At 39.6% G+C, this 23,256-nt stretch overlaps 1 protein-coding gene across 3 annotated transcripts in view; it reads right to left on the bottom strand.

Moving 5' to 3' along the window:
- Efhc2 (EF-hand domain containing 2) overlaps positions 1 to 19,702 on the bottom strand; it is a 152,886-nt gene extending 133,184 nt beyond the window's left edge. For all 3 annotated transcript variants that reach the window (XM_050160829.1, XM_050160830.1, XM_050160831.1), the window contains exons 1-2: positions 19,576 to 19,702; positions 11,903 to 12,091 (exon numbers count right to left, since the gene is read on the bottom strand). In XM_050160829.1, coding sequence (XP_050016786.1) covers positions 11,903 to 12,091; positions 19,576 to 19,617 — 231 coding nt within the window. In that variant the 5' untranslated portion in view covers positions 19,618 to 19,702. The remainder of the gene's footprint in view (positions 1 to 11,902; positions 12,092 to 19,575) is intronic.
- Positions 19,703 to 23,256: the final 3,554 nt, after the last annotated feature.

Here is a 23,256-nt window from a genome sequence, read left to right as displayed (position 1 = left end):
CAATTAAAAAGCACATGCCACTCGTAAGAAAAGAGGTTCAAAACTACTGTGGGAAGATTTCCTGGGGCTGGTGAGATGTCTCTGAGGTTTAGATTGTTTGCTGCTCAATCATGAGAACTGACATTCAGATCTCAGCCCATGTCAGGCTTCTCACAAACCAAAGTCCAACTTCAAGGAGGTGTTACAGCAAGGGGTGAGGAAAGTAACACATAGGATATGCAAGTAGAGGGAGAACAGTGGGGTGAAGGAATGTATAACGGAAGAAAAACAGAATTGCATAAGAGGGGATGGATAGCAAGCAAAATTATAAACACATAATGCAATAAAAAAATTCTATGAAAAGAGGCAGGGAGAGAAAATGATAAGTGTCCCTAGAGAATACTCTTTATCAAAAGACCTATTGTCACACAAAACAGCACACTGACTAGCCTAGTCAAAACAGGTATTTTTCATTTTTATTTAAAAATGCTTTCATACAATATATTTTGATTTTTCCCTCCCTTGAATCTTCTCAGATTCCCCCCACCTCCCTCTCCACTCAACTTTATGTCCTATTGTTTGCATTTTCTACCTCTCTCTCAAAAAAAAAAAACCTCAAAAGAGCAAATATCAAAACAACAACAAAAGCCAATGCCAAAACAAGTTAAATAGAAGAACAAAATTAAAGTAAATTGAAAGATATGGGCAGTTTTGACACCTTCAAATATCGCCCCCTCAAAAAAAAACTCTGAAGGAGATAAGAGCAATATATTTTAGGGGAAACATAATTACATGTTTATAAATGAGGTTATCAGTTCAGAGGACTAAAAATCACTGTACAAATACCAAGAAATCTTTCATGGTAGACTATCATGTGAATTTAATGTATACATATTGTCAAAATTATAGCTCCCATCTTCTAAGTCAGACTCCAGACTCCATAATAGACAAAAAAATAAGATTTCATTTATATGAAATACAAGAACAGGCAAAGCTAAGCAATAGTGAAGGAACTCAGAGAAGGAGGAGGAGGGGAATAGAGATATGGCTCAGCAATTAAGAGCACTGCTTGTGCAGATGTTGGATCATAGAATTGACATTAGATGGCTCACAACTTGTAACTCCAATTCCACAGCATCTAATGTCCTCTTCTGGCCTCCACAGGCACCTGCACTCATGTGCATCTACCCACACAGAGATACATAATTTAAAATAATAAAAATAAATCTTTGGAGCTGAAGAAATAGTCCATCTGTTAAGAGTCTGTTCCAGAGGCCCCAAGTTCAGTTCCCAGCTCCCACCTGGTAGCTCATAATGATCTGTAACTCCACTTCCATGGGATGTGACACCTTCTGGTCTCTGTGGGTACTGTGGGTGCCCCTCCCCTTTATCCAAAAAGAGCCTAGAATGTTTGGTTAAAAGCATAACCTCAGCTCTCTAATACCCCTTTATACAAAGAGTCTGAAATGTTTAGCTGGGGGCTTCACACTAGGGCCCTGGCATCTATTTTGAGCCACCTCCCCTGGGAGTTGCCTCAGTCCAAACTCCACCTCCAAGAAAGCCCACCGAATGGTGACCCCTCCTCAGGGAGGGTCAAGACCACTCCCACAGGCTATTTAAACTGCCCCCCAATGAACACGTGGTCTCCCAGTTTTCCATGATCTTTCAGTTTTCTGGTCCCCTCTCCATGTTTTCCTGGGGGTCACTGGGGAGTGCTGGCACCAATTAAACCTGGGCATCTTCTAATTTGGTCTGATTTGCTCTGATTGGGATTATTGCATCAGCAGAGAGGTTTGTAGGCAAAAAAAAAAAAAAAAAAAAAAAAAATACTTAACAGGTACCAGACATATAAATGGTACAAAAATACACATACAAGCAGAACATCCACACATTTTTTAAAAAGGGGACTAAAGAGATGACTTGGCAGTTGAGAACCCTTATTGCTCTTGCAGAGGACCTGTGTTTGATTCCTAGAATCAACATGGTGGCTCACAAAATGGATAATTCCAGGTCTATGAAAATGGAAGCATTCTGACCTCTGTAAATACCAGGTCTGGGAGGAGGACTAAATGAAGAAGACACAATGAACTATCTAAGGGAATTGATGTGTTTTCATTTTTTGTTATGGTTAGAAAAAAAAATGTCACTGTTGGAGAAATCTGAAGAAAGGGCACATTAGAACTCCCTGTATCATTTTTGTTATTTCTTGTGAGTCCAAAATCATTTCAAAAGTACTTTTAAAAACAATATGGTTAGAAATCTCAGTTAGTATCTGCACTGTTTCCCTCTATCAATATTCAAATAGAAAATCAAAAGTTTTCAGTAAGTTTGAAATGTTTCAGATAAACCTACAGCTGCTTTAAAATCAGAAGGGGAAGCAGCCATAATTTCTATACACTATAAACAGAGCAAAATAGTCGTCAGCCTAAAGTGGAAGTTAATTAATGGCAAGGTTTTGTGCTACAAAAATTTTTTTAGTCCATGTGCACAGCAGATGACACTTAAGAGGCAGCAGGAGGATGGAGGTCTGTCAGTAGCAGCCACAGCTTGAGGGACTCCAAATTCACCTCCACGCTGACCTAGCTTCCAACCTCCAGAACTGCAGACAAAATACATTCTGATTTTAAGCCTCCAAGTACATGGCATTTTCTTGTGGGACAAAAATACAAACCCATATATCAAACTGCCATTTCTACACCATAAAATTTATCCCTTAGAATTACACGGGTCATGGTGTTTTATAAGTTTATAGTGCTGTAGAGTGATTAGCACAATCTAGATTAGAACATTTTTACCACCCTTGAAGTGCTCTGCACGCCCCAAGCAAGGACTGATTTGATTTTTCGTATATATTTTCTTTTCTAGAATTTAATGTAGGGGGACTCACACAATATGAAGACTTCTGTATCTGGTCCCTTTTATTTAGTATGTTTTTATGGTTCACCCAAGTCTTAGCATTCTTTAGTTTATATTGCTGAATAATTTTGTTTATCCAATATAAGCAAATAGATATTTGGGTTATTGCCTGGTTGGGACTATTGCGAATAATGCAGCTATAAAAATTCACAAATGGAGGCTACAGAAATGGCTCAGTCTTTGAAGTACTTGCTGTGCAAGCATGAAGAACTGAGTTCAACCTCCAGCATACACACACACACACACACACACACACACACACACACACACACACACATATATATCATAGAAAGCATTTGTCATTCCAAAGCTGAGGAGGTGGTGCCAGGAAAATCCCTTGGGCTCACTGGCCAACCAGTCTAGATAAAGAGGTGAGCTCCAGGTTTCAATGACAGACCCTATCTGATGTGGGAGTGTCATATCAATCTGTTGATTTCATTGGCTGAGCAATAAAGAAACTGCTTGGCTGGCCCTGATAGGTTAAAGCATAGGTAGGAGGAGTAAACAGAATAGAATTCTGGGCGGAAGAGGAAGTGAGGTCAGACTCTGCTCTGCTCCCGGTGAGACGCCATGCTCAGCTCTGCCGGATAGACACGATAGCTCTGCCCTCTGAGGCAGACGCATGAAGCTCCCCAGGATGGACGTAGGTTAGAATCTTCCCGGTAAGCGCACCTTGGGGTGCTTACACGCATTATTAGAAATGGGCTAGTCCAGGTGCGAGAATTAGCCTGTAAGGGCTAGAGTTCGTGGGCCAAGCAGTTTTTAATGAATACAGTTTGTGTGTTATTATTTCGGGCATAAGCTAGCCAAGCGGCCGGGGTGTTGGGGACGCAGCCCCGTCGCTTCCATATTTCAACACCTATCTCAAAAATAAACCATGTGGATGGCTCCTGGGGAATGAAGCCCTAAAACTCCAAATGAACATGCACACATGCACTCACTATCGCAAACATATGTACTCCCACATATATACACACGCATATACACAAAATTTTTACAATTCACATGCAAAAAGTATATTGGGGTACTGGAAAAAATGGCTCTGCAGATGAGAGTTCTTGCCACCCTTGCAGAGAACCTGGGTGTAGTTTCTAGCACCAACATGAGGACTTATGACTGTCTGTAATAAGAGACTCTGACGCTCTCTTCTGGCCTCTGACAGTGCCAGGAATGTACATAATACACATACATATAGGCAGGCAAACACATACATAAATATTAAAAATTAAAAATAAAATATATACAAATGTTTTTGTATATTGTTTTAATTTTACTTAGGTATGTAGGAATGCAATTATTGTGTCACGTGGTAAATATATGCCTATTTAAGGAGCTGCCAAACTGTCTTTTAAAATGGTGGTTCCACACCAGGAATTGATTGTCATTTTTCTTATATTCTAGCCATTCTGATAGGGATATGTTAGTAGTGACTAACATTTCAGCTTAGAAGACTTATAAGAACTTTGGGCTAATGAGAATAAGCCATGGCCTTTTGCTTAAAAACCCAAACAGAAACCAGGACTTGAGAGATGGCTAGTGATTAAGAGCTTGCTCTCTACACTCTTCCGGAAGCCCCGAGTTTGGTTGGTAGAACCTCTATTTCACGCTTTAAGCCACCTTGACTATAAGCTCCAGTGGGATCTGACACCTCCTTCTGGCCCCTCTATGGGGACCTGAAGTCATATGCAGTACCCGCCACAAACAGCTGAAAATAAAAATAAACCTTTTTGTAAGTATAGGCCTCTGGAGAAGGTCTTGAAATTTTGTCATGGAGTTATATTCTAGGTTATAAAAAAAATAGACAGAAAAACAAACTCTTCTTCAGTGAAATACCCATTTACAAATCTCATTCTTTTAATTCCAAAAACATTTATCACAGGTTTCAGGATATTTTTTAATTAAATGCCTTCTGAATTTCAAAAGAAGATTAAAGAAACCCTCATTGTATAATGGAATTGGAAATTCTCATTTTAACATAAATTTAAAGACTGTAATTTTGTGCTTTGCTCTTAATGATAAATGTAGAATATATAGTTGAGAATTGACATATTTGATTTTAGACAAGCCTTTTGAATTCTGAAACTAAATAGCTAAAGATTTATATAATTGTTGAGTAAAACATGGAAATTAGATGGCAATGTAATGCAATTACGCTGTTATAATTATACATGTTTGTCTCATAAAATGTTTCTGGCAGGAATTAGATAATTTAGAAATTACAGAAACCTATGGAAAGGTTTCCATTTGCAATGTAAGGTACAGCTTAAAGATATAGTACCTGACAGTTTTCAAAGTATGACTGTCTTTAAATTGAATAGTGGTTATATTTTATAATATAGATACCTAATTGACTTTAGGCAGGGGTTCTACAATCTGAATCTATGCATTGGTTTTTGTTAATCGTGTGATATTTTAATGTAGTTAAGCAGTCCTAAATTCCCCTGCAGAAAATTTTGACTTTTACTGGACCAGAAAAGGAAATCAGCTTCTGAGGCTTCCCCACCTAATACTGTCAGCTGGTCTGGTGCTCCTCTGGGGGATAAGAATAATTTCAGCTGACACCACAAGACATGGCCATTCTGTGACTACGATGGATAAAGAAAAAAAAAGACAATTCTCATAACTATGGGTGAACACAGACAGAAAATGAATGCTATCCCATACCAAAAAATATGTCTAACTCCTCCCCATTCCCAGTTCATAGGGTGACAGTTGCTTTTCGTCTTGTTACAGCAATAGCCTCTCTCTAATCTTCTCTCTCTGTCGAGATGCGCTAAGATGCCCAATCAGAAAAGTACTCCTCTTCCTGATAATATCTTATCCAGAACCAAATGTCTTATATAACCCCTCCCACGATGTCCCCAACACAAGTCCCAATCTTAACTTTGTCTTTTCTGACACCTGCTAAGGAAGCAGTACATAAGAAACCAACTTGAAAAGAAAAAGAAAGAAACCAACTTGCTCTTTTTTAGGTCAAGGGGCTCAGTGAACAAAATGATTGTTAGGAATGAGAACCTGAATTCTATCTCCAGCATAAAAAGCCAGCATGGTGGCACACACTGGACGGAGACAGAGGCAGGGAGTACTGAAACTCAAAGGCCAGCCGGCCAAATCTTCCTGGTGAACTCAAGATCCCAGTGAGAGATTGTTTCATAAAACAATCCTGAGGAACCATACCGGAGGTTGACCCTGACCTTCACACACATGTGCACTGATGTGCACACACATGCATGCATGCTCTTGTATATACACATGCACACAAAGAAAATCAAGGTGACCTAAGAGACTGAATTATTTTTGTATTCTCCAAAGTAGAAAGATTCATAAAATACTATATAATTAGCTCACTATAAACTCAAAGTCAATTAATGCAAAGTTATTAAAATTCTAATTCAGTGGTCAGTATTTTTAAACATAATTATGTTTTAATAAATGGAAAATAATGAAATAGTACGTTTAAATGCATGTATACCCCCATAAGATCAACCTTTATCCTGACACTTTCTATAGTAGAATCGTTTATGAAATACCAAACAAATTATGCTAACTATCTGCCATTGAAAAATGAAGAGAAATGAGTGCATAATTGTAGAGTCTGTGTAAATGGTGCTTAACATTCAGATCAAAGTCATAAAAACATTTAGTCTTCAACACATTTCTAAATATTTTGACTTTTTATAAAAGTAACTAACCATAGATTATGTATAAGAGTGACCAACTATTGCATATCACAAACTGCTAAATACCAAATCTCAGCCTGAGGTAATTAAAACCCTAGGCCCAGTTCTAGGATAAACAATCATTCTTGGTGGCCAGAAAAAAATCATGTAGTCAAGCCCTAAGTCACATGAAATCAAGGCAACTGATGCTCAGAGAGGTAAAGTGACTAAGCTACAGGACACAGAGAATTGATGGTCCATATTACTAGAACTAGCACCTCTAACTCTCAATCTCAGATCCTAGCTCCTACTGTACTTCTTGTGAATATGACTTTCTATTTGCATTTTGACTACAATTATCTCCATTTCCTCTTAATGAAGGTACTAGGGTGATAGCTGGGAACCATTAAGAATGAATGGTGCATTTTATAGTTGGAACACCATTCTCTTTCTGTTTTGTTTTGTTTTGTTTCTCATACCGGGGATTAAACCTAGGGTCTCACCCATACTATAAGAGTATTCTGCTACTGAGCTCCATTCCTAGCTTTAGTTTGCATTTGTTTGTTTTTCTTTTCTTTTTTTCATTTTGATACAGGGTCTCAGGAAGTTGCCCAAGCTGGCCTTGAGTTCACTCCATTTCTTTCTCAGGCCTTGAACTTATTGTCTTCCTGCCTTAGCCACCTGAGTGTCTGGAATTGTATGTCTGAGCCATCGGGCTTAGCTGTGTTCATGTTCTGTGTTCCATCATGACTCCGGAGTAGTCTTTTAACTTGGCCTATGATGGCCTTCTATTCCTTAGTTGAGGTCAATGACATCAACAGCCATTTCAGAGGTGGAAAACAGCAAACAAAATTGTTTTAGCTATTTATATCACTCATCGCAGTGCTAACAGTTTTAAGCAAAGAATACTTTCTCAACAGAAGCATGACTGGCATTTTAGGTCGAGTGATTCTATGCAGCATAGGGTTGCCTGGTTCACATGACAAAGATGTGCAATGCTCCTTTGGCATCCAGATAGTCACTGGCTGCAGACCTCCCCTCCCAGTAAGTACTAGTCTATGAATAAGGCAGTTTAAAACATCAAAATTAAAATAAAAAAATCCTAATGAAGCTGGGGGGTGTTGGCACATGCCTTTAATCCCAGCACTCTCTGTGAGTTCAAGGCCAGTCTGGTCTACAGAGCTAGTTCCAGGACAACTAGGACTGTTACACAGAGAAACCCTGTCTCAAAGAAAATACTGCTGAACAAAATACCAAAATTCTAAAGATTAGGGGGAAAATCAATACTGCTAAGCCTTTCACCTCAGGCTTAGTGTAAATCACATGGCACAGTTACTGATCCTATCATCATTTTAAAATGTTACTTTGTTAAACATGACATTTTTGCAATAACTTAAATACTCTATAACAAATGCTGTCAAGCATGATTGCTAAATTTGGAGCTTCCCTTCAATGGAGAACCCAAGACAAGTAGCTCTTTCACCTTGCCCTAATCCAACCTTATTCCTTAAGCTTTGTGGCAAACCAGAACACCTCCACCACATTTCCAAATGCCTGTATAGACTGAGAACTCCTGAAATAGAAGCTGATTTTTCGCACGTAAGAAGTCTAGAGAAAGTCAGCCTGGGCCTGAAGTGGTATCTCTATTGTGCCCAAAGGGATGAAGGGCCCATTTATCTCTACTGTGTTCAGAGGATGGCTACCAGAGCTGAAGAATTATGTACTAATTACAGAGAAGAAAATAGAGGATAAACAGGAAAATCACTCCAGCTGAACCTGACTTTTTACGTTAGAAAACATAACTGTCCAAGGAGCCCACCCAATAAAGCTTAACACATATCATTAGCCAAAGTATAATATATATCATTAACTGGAAGTGAATTGCATAGACAGCCCTAGCTACAAGAAGCTGGGAAATGAGCAGTTTTAAATAGGCACATTTCCAGCCTGAATAAAGCTGATAGTCCACCTGGAAAAAAATATGTGCAAATGAATGAAGGGTGACTGGCAAGATGTGTTCACTGCAAAGACCATGCAGGATAGCACATACTGGCTATTTTGGGTGACTGCAAATATAACTTTCTCTGTTAGTCAGGTGATGGTTATCTAACCAGAGTATTTTAATCATCACTTTTAGAATCACAGATATAAACTGTAATATTATCCTAGGCTGAGACTGACAAAAGTGGAGCCCGAAACAGGGTAGGCACACATGATTTATCTTGAGAGAATTTTGTAAGAAAACGACAGCAGTAGCAGAGGAAAGGGAAATAAGCAAAACAAGCATGTATTCACAGATCAGGTTAAACACTGGTCTGGTGCCCAAGGGAGCCTGGATCACTGCATAGAGTTTTCTTGCCTTGAGGGAACGAAGCATAGCCCCTTGACTTTGGTTAATCTTGTCAGCGTCTAAAGAAGGGCTGGAATATGTATGGGTTTTTCAACTTCCATCAGCCAGGGGCAAATCTCCAGAGAGGATTACAAGTATGAGCTGCTTAGAAAGACAGTCACCAAAGCTAAAAAATGGAAACACACCCCCTAATGTGGAACTGGGTGATCATCAGTAACATTTACTACGGATACTCATTTGGATATGGTCTTCAAAGAATCGCCTTCATTTTTATTTTGCATTACTTGAAAGTATAACCTTACATACATCCCTGGGATTAGAGGTATTGGGAAAGCTGGCTACAAGTTGAAAGTGTCTCATTTGAAGAAACCAAATAATTAACAGGTGTTGACTTGTTTTGCTGAAGCACCAATGGAGGAAACACATTATGATTTGTTCTGGGTATTAATTAGAATCTGCCGTGTTGCTCACAATCTTGTCAGGGCACATAATATCTCATAGTCTTAGGGTCTAATTTAAAGCTTAATGAATATTTAGTTCATGTTGACCAACAAAATAAGCAAAAGAATTATGTTGCATTTAGTCATATCTGAAATGAGCAAGCTCTTCATCTTCTTAAGCAGTCTGAGGCTAATATAATTCACCTTCATGAAATAGTCTACATAATTTTATAAGTTCTTAAAGGGCTGCAAAGTCTTCTTGAATGGCATATATTAAATATTGAGAAAAATGAAACAGTGAATTTTCAAAATTACATGCAAGAGAATGTAATATTAGTTTTTCCATAGTGAATTAAAAATATCAAAAATCTCTTTTTTACTTAAAAAGTAAAAATAAAATCTTTCTTTGGTCCTTGCATATTAAATATTCTATAAAATGCAGAATTACAGGAATCCATGCATAATTGCTCCAAGTTCAGAAATTGTTTTCAAGCTCTAAGTCCAACATAGAGCCAGACATGGAAAAACAGTTTTGTAAAGAAATATTGACCCATGTTGAAAATGGAGTCACTTTCCCAGGAAAAGAAGCTTCCCTGTGGTCTGTTAGACCTGGGCTTTGAATAATATGTACTTTAATTGATGTACCATATTACAGATGTCTTGGGAATGTATCACTTCTACTATAATTCAGGACATTGTCAACCAACCCATGCTAAAACCTACTGAATAAATCACCTGATAAATTGAGCATACTGTAATTTGAATTCTTTATCTGGTCCTGAACTGTTTTCTTTTTAATTTCTAAGGCTGATAAAAATAACAGATTCCTCTTAGAGAACAACACATGAATCTATAATTGAGGATTGTTGCAAACATGGCACGTCCATATGTCACCCTATAGAAAATAACTGCTCACCTTGGATTTCTTTCTTTGATCTTTGTCCCTGCTGTAGATACTAAAAGGTTGGGGCTCTAGTCAGTGGTAGACTGCTTGCCTAACAAGTTTGAGAGCCTGGGTTCAATGCCCAGTATTAGAGCGAGCGAGAGAGAAATAGAAGACACAAAACTGACCTCTCCTTTCTCAACTATTGGTTGGATATCTGTGTCTATTCTTTGCAAACATATACATTAAAAATTCATAAGCCAGGTGTAATGTAATATGTAATCCCATCACTCAGAGGACAGAGGCAGGAGGATCAGGAGTACAAAGCCAGTCTTGGCCATGTAAATGACTTTGAGGCCATCTTAGACTCCATGAGATCCCCATCTGAAACAAAACTTCAGACTCTTGCCTAATACAGCATTTCTTCCATTTACTAAACAATTCTCATCATCTCACACTATGGTACTTAGGGGTGGAGAACCACAATCAGCGTGCAGCAAAAGAAAGTATTTTTTTCAATTGCTATTTAATGCCACATTTAGAACATACAAAAGTAATTAATGCCAATTCACTAGGCAAAAGAGACACAGTGACCTAACCCTTAGCATCTCTAGAAAGATAGATTATCCTGTACAGAGAAAAAGATGGGGTGAAGGTTGATTAAGTATTAGTTGGGAAAAATAAGCGTTTGATATCTTGCAACAAAAACACCCTGTCTGAAACAACAAAGGATAATATTTCTTTGTTTAGCATAGATGTGTGTGTGTGTGTGTGTGTGTGTGTGTGTGTGTGTGTGTGTGTGTGGCTAGCCAGGAAGTAACCTTGGTTAAAGGATACAAAATTAAAGTTGGACAGAAAAGAATAAGTTCCATGGCACATCAAGAGGAGATTTTAAGTATTCTTAGCTGGGCATAGTGGCTCACACCTCTGATCCAGCACTTTGGAGGTAAAGGCAGGCCAACCTGGCCTACCTGGTGTTCAAGGCCAATCTAGCCTACACGGTTAGTTCTAGGCCAGTTGGAACTACATAGTAATACTTTGTCTTTAGGAACAAAATAAAAAACAAAAACAACTGCTCACCACAGAAAATACTGGAGTGATACATGTTAATTTGCTTGATTCAGCCATTGCACATGTGTATATATATATATATTTCAAAACCACATATTTTACATCCTAAATATAGAATCATTATTTGTTATCAGCAGAGAATGTGTTCCAGAGATTCACAAGGATGTTGGAGTCCATTACATAAATAGTGTAATATTGGCATAAAACCTCCATACAGACTCTAGTTATTCAAACTTATCTCTGGATGACCTATGATACCTTGTGCAATATAATGCTATGTAAGCAGTTACCAAAGGAGATTGGTGAGAGAATAACACCAAACAAAAAATCTATACATATTCAGCACAGATGTACCCGACGCCAAATAGTTTGGATTGCAAGTTGGTTGCTGACACAGAGGGCCAATTGCACACATTTCTATTTATCAACTTGCAAAAAATAAATTGGTAGAAATATTATGCACAAATGCAGTATATATAAAAAGCCAAAATTAAAACCTTAATATATATTATAATATATATTATATATATAATATGTGTGTGTAGCTTATTTTCTCACATCCACATGTGAAACTTGAAAGTCTCTCCAATGTCATGTGACTTACCTGCTTATCAAAAGCTGCCCAGGATGGTGCATCGGCTCCATCTCCTTTCGGAAACACAGTGTTTTTAGGCTTTATCTTTTGTCCAGGTAGCGGGTCTCCACCTATTCCAGGCTTCTCATCACTCACCAGCATCCTGACATTGTTACAAAAGCCCCAGTGTTGGGATTTATGAAACTTCTCCTTTCCCAACTGTGAATACAAAAGACAATAATAAAAATGTGCCAAAGTTATGATTTTTGATTTTTCTTACAGTAAGGGGTTTCCCAATATAAATACATTTTCCCTTGTTTATTTTCCATCACAAAATGCATATGAAGTGTCAAGTAACTGAGAAATTTCTATCCATAAAATTGTGTCACATTTTAAATTAGGTTTATTTTAACTACTTTAAAACTTTGAAAAGCAGTAAAAAAAAAAAAAAAGCTATGTACAATATTTCCAAATAAAGATTACTGCAAGAGAACATTCAGAACAGTGGTTTGCTAATTGGCCTGTTTTACTTATTTGTAAATAATGCAAGGCAGAAAAACTTCTTTACTTCAGAAAAGAAAGACACTGTTTTCCATAGAAGCCTAAGAATTACATTCACCAAAACAGAAAACGAAAGCGTGTCCTTATCAACAGTAAAAAGGGGAAATTCCTCACAATTTCAACTGTGAGACCTTGCTTCCCACTGTGTCTGGTGATGCAGACAGAGAATCCACAAGAGATGCCAGGGGGTGAGAAAGATGAGGGCCAGATTCAGTCGACAAGTGTTGCGAGTGACAAAGTCGAAGACCACCAATGGAAATACAGAGGTAGCAATCCCCAGCAAGCTGAAGTGTATGTAGGTTCCATGGCCTGGCAAGGCCTCTCCCGGAGAGTCTCTTGTCAATAAACATAGCATATGCCCTTCAATGTTATAAGAATGATAAATGGCAACAATGCCAGTGCCTGGCAGTTGTATAAAAGATACCTCAATTGTGTTGTTTGATACTAAAAGTCTACAATAATCTGTATGTTGATATGGTCAAGTGCTAAAATATGTCACGCACACACCCAGTTGGCAATTAGTGAAGGGCTCTTATGAGACTTTTCCTGGGGAGATACACAGAGACATTTATTTTCCTGGACAGGGCACTGACAGGCCAAAGAAATTTATCTGTCTAAGTCCATCTTGATGAAGCAATCAGTTTGTTGGGGTTACATATAAGAGTATGGTGACTCCTGAGCAGCTGCATCTCCAAAAAGGCCCACCCTGATAGGAGCAACGCCCCATGGAAGCTGCATCCCTGGAGCGGAGGCTTTCCCACAGTCAGCCTTCATTTCCCAAACATCCAGTCCTCTAGCATTCCCTCAGGCCACAAGCTGCACTGTGGAGGCACGATTATATGCAGCTGTGGGGATCAGGAAGGCTAGAATGGTTGGAATTGCACGTGTAGGTCTCTCATCCCATCCTGCACCTCATTAAGAAGAACTGTTAATAGACCAGATCTTCTGAGGGTCTCTGCTGGTAAGCAGTGCCTCTCTGATTTCAAGACAAAAATGGCCATGCCATTACCAGAGGGCAGAATTCTGCAACAAGAGCACATAAAAAGTGATACTTACACATATACGGACACTTGAAAAAAAAACTAAAAATTATAGCATTAACTATGGATAATATAGGCACAGAAATGATATGCAAAAATTCATAATTAATATCCGCAATAATATGCAAAACAATCATTTGTGCTATAAAATAAATGTCCACATGTAACATGACTTTATATAAACAACAGACATTTCAAGAGCAATTAATTAAAGCTCCATGTGAGTTCCTGGCCTTTGTCAGGGCAGTAGATAGGGATCAAAAGAACCTTATTTTTATTATAGTGCAGATAGCTTGGGATAAGTTAGAAGGGTCTGGGCAGTCCTCCTACAAAGGGAACCAAGAACCATGACAGCTGCCCAGAGAAGGTAACATCTCAGCTTTAAGGCTGGGGGAGGAAACTTATGAACAATAATGATTCAGATTGTTACCTACATGTATGCAGCCTGGCTCTGTTCTTTAGAAAAATCAACTGCCAACACCTCTATCATACCTCCTCCATCACAACACATTCACAACTACACAACCAGGTTATATCAAGTCAGTCCCAAGTCAGCAAAGAGCCAGGAAGAAACTGTGCTTGTATAAAGGAGGGGTAGAAGAGTAGACTTTCGTAGCAATGTTCCTCTTTTGAAGCATTCTTTTCAAGGCACCATGTCACCATTGACAGCACACTATTTTTTGTTGTTGCTGTTCTTTGTTTGCTTTTTGTGGAGAGATGTTTGGTTGTGTTTTGGATTAGTTCTGAGACAAAATCTGCCCCAAGATTTACTGTCTCACTTCCTGTATCAAAACCATTATTAGATCAGTCTCATTACTATAGCTTTCCCTGGAGAAAATCACGCAGAAAGGAACAGACTCCAGCTTGCACAGTAACGTGATATCAGCACCTGAGTTTACATTCATGTAGCATTCTACTTTGGAAAGCTTGCCTAGCCACAACTGAATATTGTTGGGCTGAAGTAGTAGGGTTGAGGTTCTATGAATAACTGGCTGTTGCTCTGGGGTCAGAGGATGAGATGGATCAGACAAAGAAGAGGCAGGAAGATATTCCCATCAGGACTGACAGTTCTCAGTGTGAGGACCAATAGATGAGAAATTTAGTAAAAAAGCCAAGTTCAAGTTTGAAAGGAAGGTACACTACAGTAGAATATCTAAGATGGTCCATAATATGGAAAGACATACACTGAAATACCTTAATAGTTCCTTTCTCTAGGCTGCTGAACTAGTCAATGAACCAGATTCTATACTTAGTAATATACCATAAAAATTAAGTCACAGTCAATCTCCTATCCCCTGGAGGGATTTCCCAATCACTCATAAGCTCCTTTATTGATCCTGGTTTCCACAATCCAAAAAGCCCTTGACATTGTTTGGAAGGCATATATGTGCGTGTGTGTGTGTGTGTGTGTGTGTGTGTGTGTGTGTGTAAACAGAGACTGCACTTTGCTTCCCCAGGTGCCCAGACCTGAATAATCACACAGAAACTGTGTGGTTAATGACTTAGGCATATTTCTAACTAGCTCTTATATCTTCTGGCATCTGTCCCCTTCAGCAGCTACATGGCATCTCCCCTGACTCTGCCTTATTTCTCCCTGCATTCAGCTTAGTTTTCCTTGCCTAGTTATATTCTGCTCTGCCATAAGCCAAAGCAGTTTTTTTATTAACCAATGGTAATAAAAACATAGTCACAGCATATAGAAGGGAATCCCACATCATATATGGAGACAGATGCCAGAACCTTACCAGTAGGCCACAGCTTTGTGGCAATACATACATTACTAGAAATGGGTTAACTTAAGATAGAACCAGTCCCTGAAAATTGTCCTCTAACAACACATGGGCAGTAGCGTGTGTGCACTCACACATGCATACATGCACAACAAATAAATTCTCCTTCTAAGTCCTTATCAGCTACACGGCTTGCAAATTATTTTCTCCATACTATGTGCTGACTTCCTTTTCAGTTTTCTGATGGCCTCTTTTAAAGCTTAACTTTGGTGATGTATTATAGCACCATTTGTAATAGCAAAAAGCTGAAACTACTAAGTGGATGGGCTGAATAAACTATTGTTAAGTGTACACAATGGGTTCGCTCTATAGTTGTGAAAAGCAATGAGGCCTAGCTCTATATCCTATTAAGTGACTTTCAAGATATGCCATTAAAATGAAATAAAAAGATTTAAGAGCATAAGCAGAGGTTACTGTTTATTTAGTAAAGAGAAAAAAGTAAATACTTTTAAGAGATTGTTGTTTTAAAAACAGACTGGAGGGAGACAGAACCAAAAAAAGAAAAGAGAGAAACAAGGAAGGGGAGAAGAGGTGTGGAAAGAGAGAAAAATGATTCTTAAGGCTAGTTATAGAGAAGGAGGGAGCAAAGTTGTGAGGTCATGAGCCCTGTCTCATTTTATAAATTTGACTTTGAAACCATGCAATGATTTTATATTATAATGAAACAACAAAATAAGAATACAAAGCACAATGAAAATAATGAAGCTAATTGAATATGGAGATGGGACAAAACCCAACTCATGGCAATTATTCATGGCAATTATATAAGTAAAATTGAAAACTAGTCATTTGGAGCACTTGTTTAGTAGAGGCAATGTATTGGATTCAAGCCAAACCATTGGCAAATACTACATGCCCCAAATATGTAGTATTACTACATATTTACTTACCTTACTCAATTACTATATAGTACTCAGTTGGTAATTTGGAAATACATTACTAGTGAAAGATATCCTTAAAACAGAGAAAGCTATACTACAAAGAACCCGTTAAAAACCTAAATAGTTAATAATCAATTAACTATTGTTATTTGTGTCAGAAATTCTAAGAATATATATTTATGCTGAGACGAGCAAGTAATTAATTGTTGACAATGTAAGTAAACTATAAATATAAAATCAAAGAAGATAAAGAAAAATCCTAAAATCCTTAATTTGCATTGGAAATATCAGTTTGAATGTATCTTGTAATTTTTCTTTAAAATATATGCATATTTCCTAAGCTTGATTTAAGAGCAATAAATTTCAAGCTACAGATTGGGAGAAAATATTAGAAGCCCATATAGCAATAATAGATGTTTATTTAACAACAACACTAATATCTCAAAAGGTAACAATCAGATTTAAACAAGTAGAAGACCAATGGATAGTTTTCAAAGGAGATTACAAATGGCTAAGAGTCTATCAACATCCCAGACATTAGGGAAATTAAAATTAAAATGAGATATACTACATGTCTATTAAAAAGGCTAAAATCCAAAACATTGACAACATCAAATGCTCTGAACAACTTGAATTTTTATTCATTACTGCTGCCAATGCAAAATGGAAATGGGCCACCAAACACAGGCCTCTCAATGTGCTAGAGAAAAGGAGGCAGGAAGATGATGAGTTCAAGTTCTTTTTTGGCTAAATAGTAAATTCCAACTGAGTCCAACCTGGGATACATAAGACCCTGTCTCAGAGGAGGCATTCAATTTCTTATCAAGTTAAATATATATACACCATATGACCAGTTGAGAATTTATATGAAAGTCAGGTGTGTCAACATTCTTAAGAAGTGACCATTTTACTGCATTTTTTTTTTGAGATAGGGTCTGTAGCCCTGGCTGTTCTTGAGCCACTAAGTAGATCAGACTGTCCTGGAACTCACTATGTAGACCAGGGTGGCCTTAAACTCACAGAGATCCACCTGCTTCTGCCTCTAAATCAGGAATTAAAGGCATATAAAAATTAATGTTCAACTTCACTAAGAAGTCAGGGAAGTACAGATTAAAACAACCAAAGTGGGGATGGGGTTGGCTGGAGAGATGTCTCAGTGGTTAAGAGTGGTTGCTGCTCTTCCAGAGGACCCAAGTTGGTTCCTGAAATCACAACAACTCACAGTTCTCCTTTAACTCCATCTCCAGGGTGTCCAGTGTCCTCATCTGCCTTCTACAGACACATAAACACACATGCTAAACACACACGTTTACATGTAAATAAAAATTAAAAATAAATTTTTAAGACTGCAAAGAATTGCAGTACATCATCTGACAAAAATATGTAAAATTAAAAACTAAACAATACAAACATTTAGAGGTTAAAAAACATAAATAAAAATGCTTGTGGAAATGAAAATTATTGCTGTGCAGAGTCCACTAAAGTTCCCATACCGGTGTCATACACTCCAGTAATCATACTGAAAGAAATGAACAAGAGAATCATAGCAAGAGTATTTGTAAAAGCCCCAAAGGAGCTATCTATCAACAGTAAAATATACAAAGGAATCTAAATACATGGCATATGCATACAATGGAACATTAGCCACATGGACAATCTCACAAACATATTGCTGAACCAAAGACGTCACAAAACAAAAATCACAGAACATTTCCACATACAAAAGGTTCAGGTGAAAGCCAAAAAGTCAAAAATAAATCTTATTTTATTGTTTAAAGTGACAAAAGTCAAAGTAGTGATTATGTGTAGAGAATGGCAGAAGATTAAGAGGGAGGAAAGGGTCATATAATTCCACATAAAATACAAAATGCTCAGTTAAAATTTGATTTCTAAACAACAAGTACCATTTTAGTATAACTAGGCCTCAGGCAATATCCAGAACATTGAAAATGGCAACCCCAGTCAAGGGGGTCGCTTTCAGTGTAGAGCTAGTGCTAGCACTGCATTCCGTGATGTGCAGCTCATGACCATCAGCTCAGGAACACCCACTATGCATTGTTCTGCATGTGTTAGTCTTCCCAATGAAATCTTTTTAAAAAGCAAAGTACACTCTGTACTATGTTGCTGATTTTAAAATATCTCATCCAAACACTCTTTTTTCCTTCCCACCCTTAATCACTGCATGTGAGAACTGAGATACTTCTGCAGGCAGTGGGCATCAGGAATCAGAAGCATAGCAGAGCCAAAAGCTGAAGGCTCTGCTTACATTTTTTATTAAAATTACTTTTGCATAGCATGCTTCTTTATTTCTGGAATCTTTTTTATGCCCTCATTCTTGGAGCCTTTCTTATTTGGCTGACTTAATCTTACCAAACAGTAATGTTATGCTTCAGAGGCCAGACTCTTAACCTCCATCAGCCAAGAAATGAAATGCACAAAGCAGCGCTCGAAGTTGAATTGACTGGTGTGAGGGTTAAAAATCAATCTCAGATGGAAAAATCTACAAATACTGCTACTCTAGGGCCAGCAACTGAGATACAGACACTGCTCAGAATGTGTAGTCAATTGGGTGCACTGAATGCTTTGTAAACTTCGATCAGAGGTTTACAAACACCTCGATGGGCTCCATGTCACTCCTTTTCATCCGCTTTTACTGCCTTCTGATAAAGACACTGGCAAACCCAAGTAAAGGGCAGAAACTCCTAGAAACAAAAGCCTGACTAGTTTTCCTCCTGTTACATACACTGCTACTTATTGCCCAGTTCTTTAATGTTCTAGGAGGGTTATGATGTTTGGAGGGTTGTTTGTTTTGTTTTGTGTGTGTTTGTACTTTCATCCTGTACTCTGGGTTTAGGTGCCTGTCTCCATAGTGTGACAATAAACTTTATAGGCAAATGGAAGGCTTCCCTATCTGCCATGCCTCCTGGTGGATTCTTCTATTTAATAACAAATTTTATGGTTTTTTTTCCACCCAGAGTACTAAAGATAATAATTATACTCATTGGCTGTAAAGACCAGTTGCCTGAAAGAAAACTAGTATCACCACGAAGACCAGCTTTGGGCCTCAGTTTTCTCTACTCTAAATGAGAACAAAATGAGTATCTAATTCAAGTGGCTGTTGGGAACACCCACGGCGATTCTAGCACAGCACTGGACACACATTCAACAGTCCCTGGTTATTTTAGCATCACCATCACCAGCTACTTTGGATGGCCCTGCTACCTGTACTTAGATGTCATCGAAGGAAAACATTCAGATGCACTGTTAAGAGAAAGGAGGGGAGGGACCATGAAGTTTGGATTTGGGTGTCCTCAGCACACAGGAAAAAAGGGAAGGAGCTAGCTCTCCGTACGAACTAGGGAGATAAACACTCCTGGATCCTGTCTGAACCCCAGGATCTGGCCAGGACCTCGGGCATCCTGCCTACTCACATTGCGGTTAAAGCTGTTGCCAGGCAGAAGCGGCAGAGCCATGCCTGTCAGCGTCCGATGAGGATTGAAAATCCGACCACAGAGAGGTGGACAGGTTACAGCCTCGACCGCCGCTTGTTTGCCCCCAGCGTTCCCTGGAGACCGGAGGTGGCGTCACTGAGGGAGGAGGGGCTAAGATGGGCGGGGTAGGGTAGGGGGCTTAGGGCGGGGCTTAGGGCAGAACCAAGGCCTGGGAGGGGGTGGGACGAAGCAGAGGCCAGAGGCGGAGGCGGGGCCGAGCCCGCAGGGCCCCTCCTGTCCCTGGTCTCACTGCCCAGCCCACCCATACTAGCAGCCTAATCCAGACCTCACTGGTCTCCCTGCCCAAACAGTGAACTGCTGTTTCCACCCACATCGCTTCTGGCTTTCACTCCTTTTTTCTGGAGCTCATATTCTCCCATGAGAATTCTTGCCACAAAATTGTATACCATTTTGTTATTAAATTTAGTTTAAATGCCCAGAAAAGTACAGAAATTCGACGGACACCAGTGAGCTCACAGAGCTGTGTTGCATTTACATCAACCTTATTTTGTAATTAAAACTTTCGAGATAAACCTAAAATCATTCACAACCTACAGGGAAACCCATTCCAGCGGTAACCATGGCCTTCAATCCTTCCTCTTGATCATTTTATATATGAACTAAGTGTGGGAAATGTAAGGGCCAATCAGTAGTGGTAGGGGGAGGGTCAAGGAGCATAAAATGAGACTCTAACCTGGCATGGTGTCTTGCACCTGTAATCCTAGCACTCAGGAGGTAAAGATAAAATGATTACCTGAGTAACCCAAGTCAACCTGGGCAACACTGGGAGATTATGCCCCCCACAAACAAACAAATTCAAGACTGTTCCATCATGCTTCCAGATGCACATGATGAAAACCTACAGTTAATTAGTCACATCTCTGCTGTCTGTACACTCCGCTATGTTTATTGCTCCTCCTCATTCTGTTGAGATGCCCTAACCCCAATTATGGATGGCCTTATTCTCTCCCTTAGAAGTGGCAGTGGGAACAACCGATCCTGTTTGCAGGGCCTTCATTTGTGGATTTCAAAATGTAGTTGTTACACTCTTCTTCAGGAAGCTGCCTTGCCTTCCCCCCTCAGGCCATCAAACTCCCTGGCTAGGTCTAGAGCTCTTGTTGGCTGACTTTTCGTGTTTCTTCTACTGCTTTGCCTGGCCCTTCCTCTGCCCAGCTCCGAGAAACCTCAAGCTGTTTTTACCAGGCAGGCTCTGGTGGTGGAAATCACACCACCTTCTAGCAGCATGCCTTTCTTCCTATGCTTTATTGAGGTAAACCGTTCTTGTCTTCTGGGACTTGATTTACTGTGAGAGAGAGACACAGGTTTTGCCATTGCTGGGAAATGAATGTTCCCTCAGCTCCCTTCCACCCCTCCTCCGTCTGCATTAAGCATAATACTCACTAATTGCGCCTTCCTCCTCCTGCTTTGTAATCATGTGTTTACTTGAATTTTCTTTAAATGCCTGAAAATTCTTCAAAGACAGAGATTGTTCTTCAGCCATCTCCATCTTTATTTTCTGTGTTTATAGCGCTTACATTTTTTCTTGCCTCCCACACACGCTATTTGCCATGGGCATGGGGTCAAACCACTGAGTAACCCAGCCCCTGTTCTTTTCAGCTATGGGATTTATATTTGAGATCTTTACATGTTGACACATCCATCGGATGGACTTCATCTTATGTGCCTTCCGTGATTAGAACATAAATCAGTTTCCCATCTACTGTCATCTCCTGATGACAATGACTGTTTTCAACGTTTTACTAACTACCAACAATAAGCAGCGAGTGACCTAAATCTCTTCTTTTGTTTGGAGATGTTTTGTTTTGAGACAGTTTCACCATGTAGTTCCTGATGGCCTCTAACTGGTAGTCTTTCTGCTCCTGCCTCCTGAGTGTTGAGGCTATAGGTGTATGTCACCAAGGCCAGCTTCTCCTAAACGCTTCCTAAAAATACCTCCTTTTTGTTATTCTTTTTTATTTAAATAACTTATTTTCATTTATTTTACATACCAAGCAGTTTCCTCCCCTTTCTCATCTACCCCTCTCCCATCCATTCTTTCTCATCTCCCTTCAGTAAGGGACAGGACTCCCAAGGGCTTGCACAAAGCGTGGCCCATCAAGTTAAGGCAGGACCAAGCTCCTCCCCTTACCTCGAGGAGGGGCCAGATAGTCCAGCATGGGGGAACAGGTTAACAAAAGCCAGCTAGTGCCAGGGAGAGGTTCTGATCTGAACGTTAAAAGCCTTACAAAGAGACCAGGCTACAAGATGGTCACATACATGCAGAGGGCCTAAATCAGTCCCATTTAGGCCCCATGACTGTTGGTTTAGCATCCATGTTCTCCCATGAGCTCAGGTCAACTGTCTCTGTCTGTTCCCCTATCATGACCCCCTGGCTCGCACAATCCCTCCTCCCTTTCTTCCACAAGACTCTTGAAGCTAAGCACAGTGCTTGTCTGTGGTTCCAGTGCTTGTCTCTGCTTCCATCAGTTACTGGATAAAGTATCTCTTTATTGCCTCATTGATGGCAATTAGGATAGTCCCCAATCTGTTTACAGTAGGTCAGGCACCCTTTCTACCATGTCTAGGAGTCTTAGTTGGGGTCATCCTTGTGGGTTCTTGGGGGTTCACTGGCACCAGGGGTTTCCGTAACCCCAAAATGGGGCCCCTATCAAGATGTCTCTTTTGTTATTCCTTTATCCTGCCTCCAACCCACCTCCTGCACTCAGCCCACCCAACCCACTCCCTCTTGTTCCTATCCCTCCATCCCTCCCAAACCCCACCCCCAGTTTACCCAGGGAAATCTTTTTACTTTCTCCTCCCAGGAAAATCCATGCATCCTTCTTTGGGCCTTCCTTGTTATGTAGCCTCTCTGGGGCTATGGATTATAAGTCGGTTATCCTATCCTTTACTTTTAATAACCACATATGAGTGAGTATGTACCATCTTTCTGTGTCTGGGTTACCTCACTCAGAATGATTTTTTCTAGTTCGTTTTATTTGCCTGCAAATTTCATGAGGTCATCATTTTTACAGCTGAGTAATAGTCCATTGTGTAAGTGTACCATGTTTTCCTTATCCATTCTTTGGTTGAGGGGTATGTAGGTTGTTTCCAGGTTCTACCTATTACAAATAATGCTGCTATGAGCATAATTGAGCCAGTGTCTTTGTGGTATGATTGCTAATCCTTTGAGTATATGCCTAAAATTGGTATAGCTGGGTCTTGCGGTAAATTGATTCCGAATTTTCTAAGAAACCACCATACCAATTTCTAAAGTGGCTATACAAGTTTGACTCCCACTAACAGTGGAGGAGTGTTCCCCTGTAGTAATAAGTGCGGCGGGGCTGCGTCCCCAGCACCCCAGCCGCCTGCTAGCTCATGCCTGAAATAACAACACACAAACTGTATTCATTTAAACACTGCTTGGCCCATTTCTATCTAGCCTCTTCTAGGCTAATTCTCTCACCTGGACTAGCCCATTTCTAATAATGTGTGTAAGCACCCCAAGGTGCGCTTACCGGGAAGATTCTAACCTACGTCCATCCTGGGTCGGAGCTTCATCGCGTATGCCCAGGAGAGCGAAGCAGGGCCTCTGCTCCAGAGAGCAGAGCTTTCGAGTCTGAG

Source organism: Alexandromys fortis, unplaced genomic scaffold (genome assembly GCF_014885135.2).
Source record: "Alexandromys fortis isolate MF-2015 unplaced genomic scaffold, M_Fortis_MF-2015_v1.1 scaffold_83, whole genome shotgun sequence".
NCBI classification, from domain to species: domain Eukaryota; kingdom Metazoa; phylum Chordata; class Mammalia; order Rodentia; family Cricetidae; genus Alexandromys; species Alexandromys fortis.
This window is presented reverse-complemented; position numbering and strand designations above follow the sequence as displayed.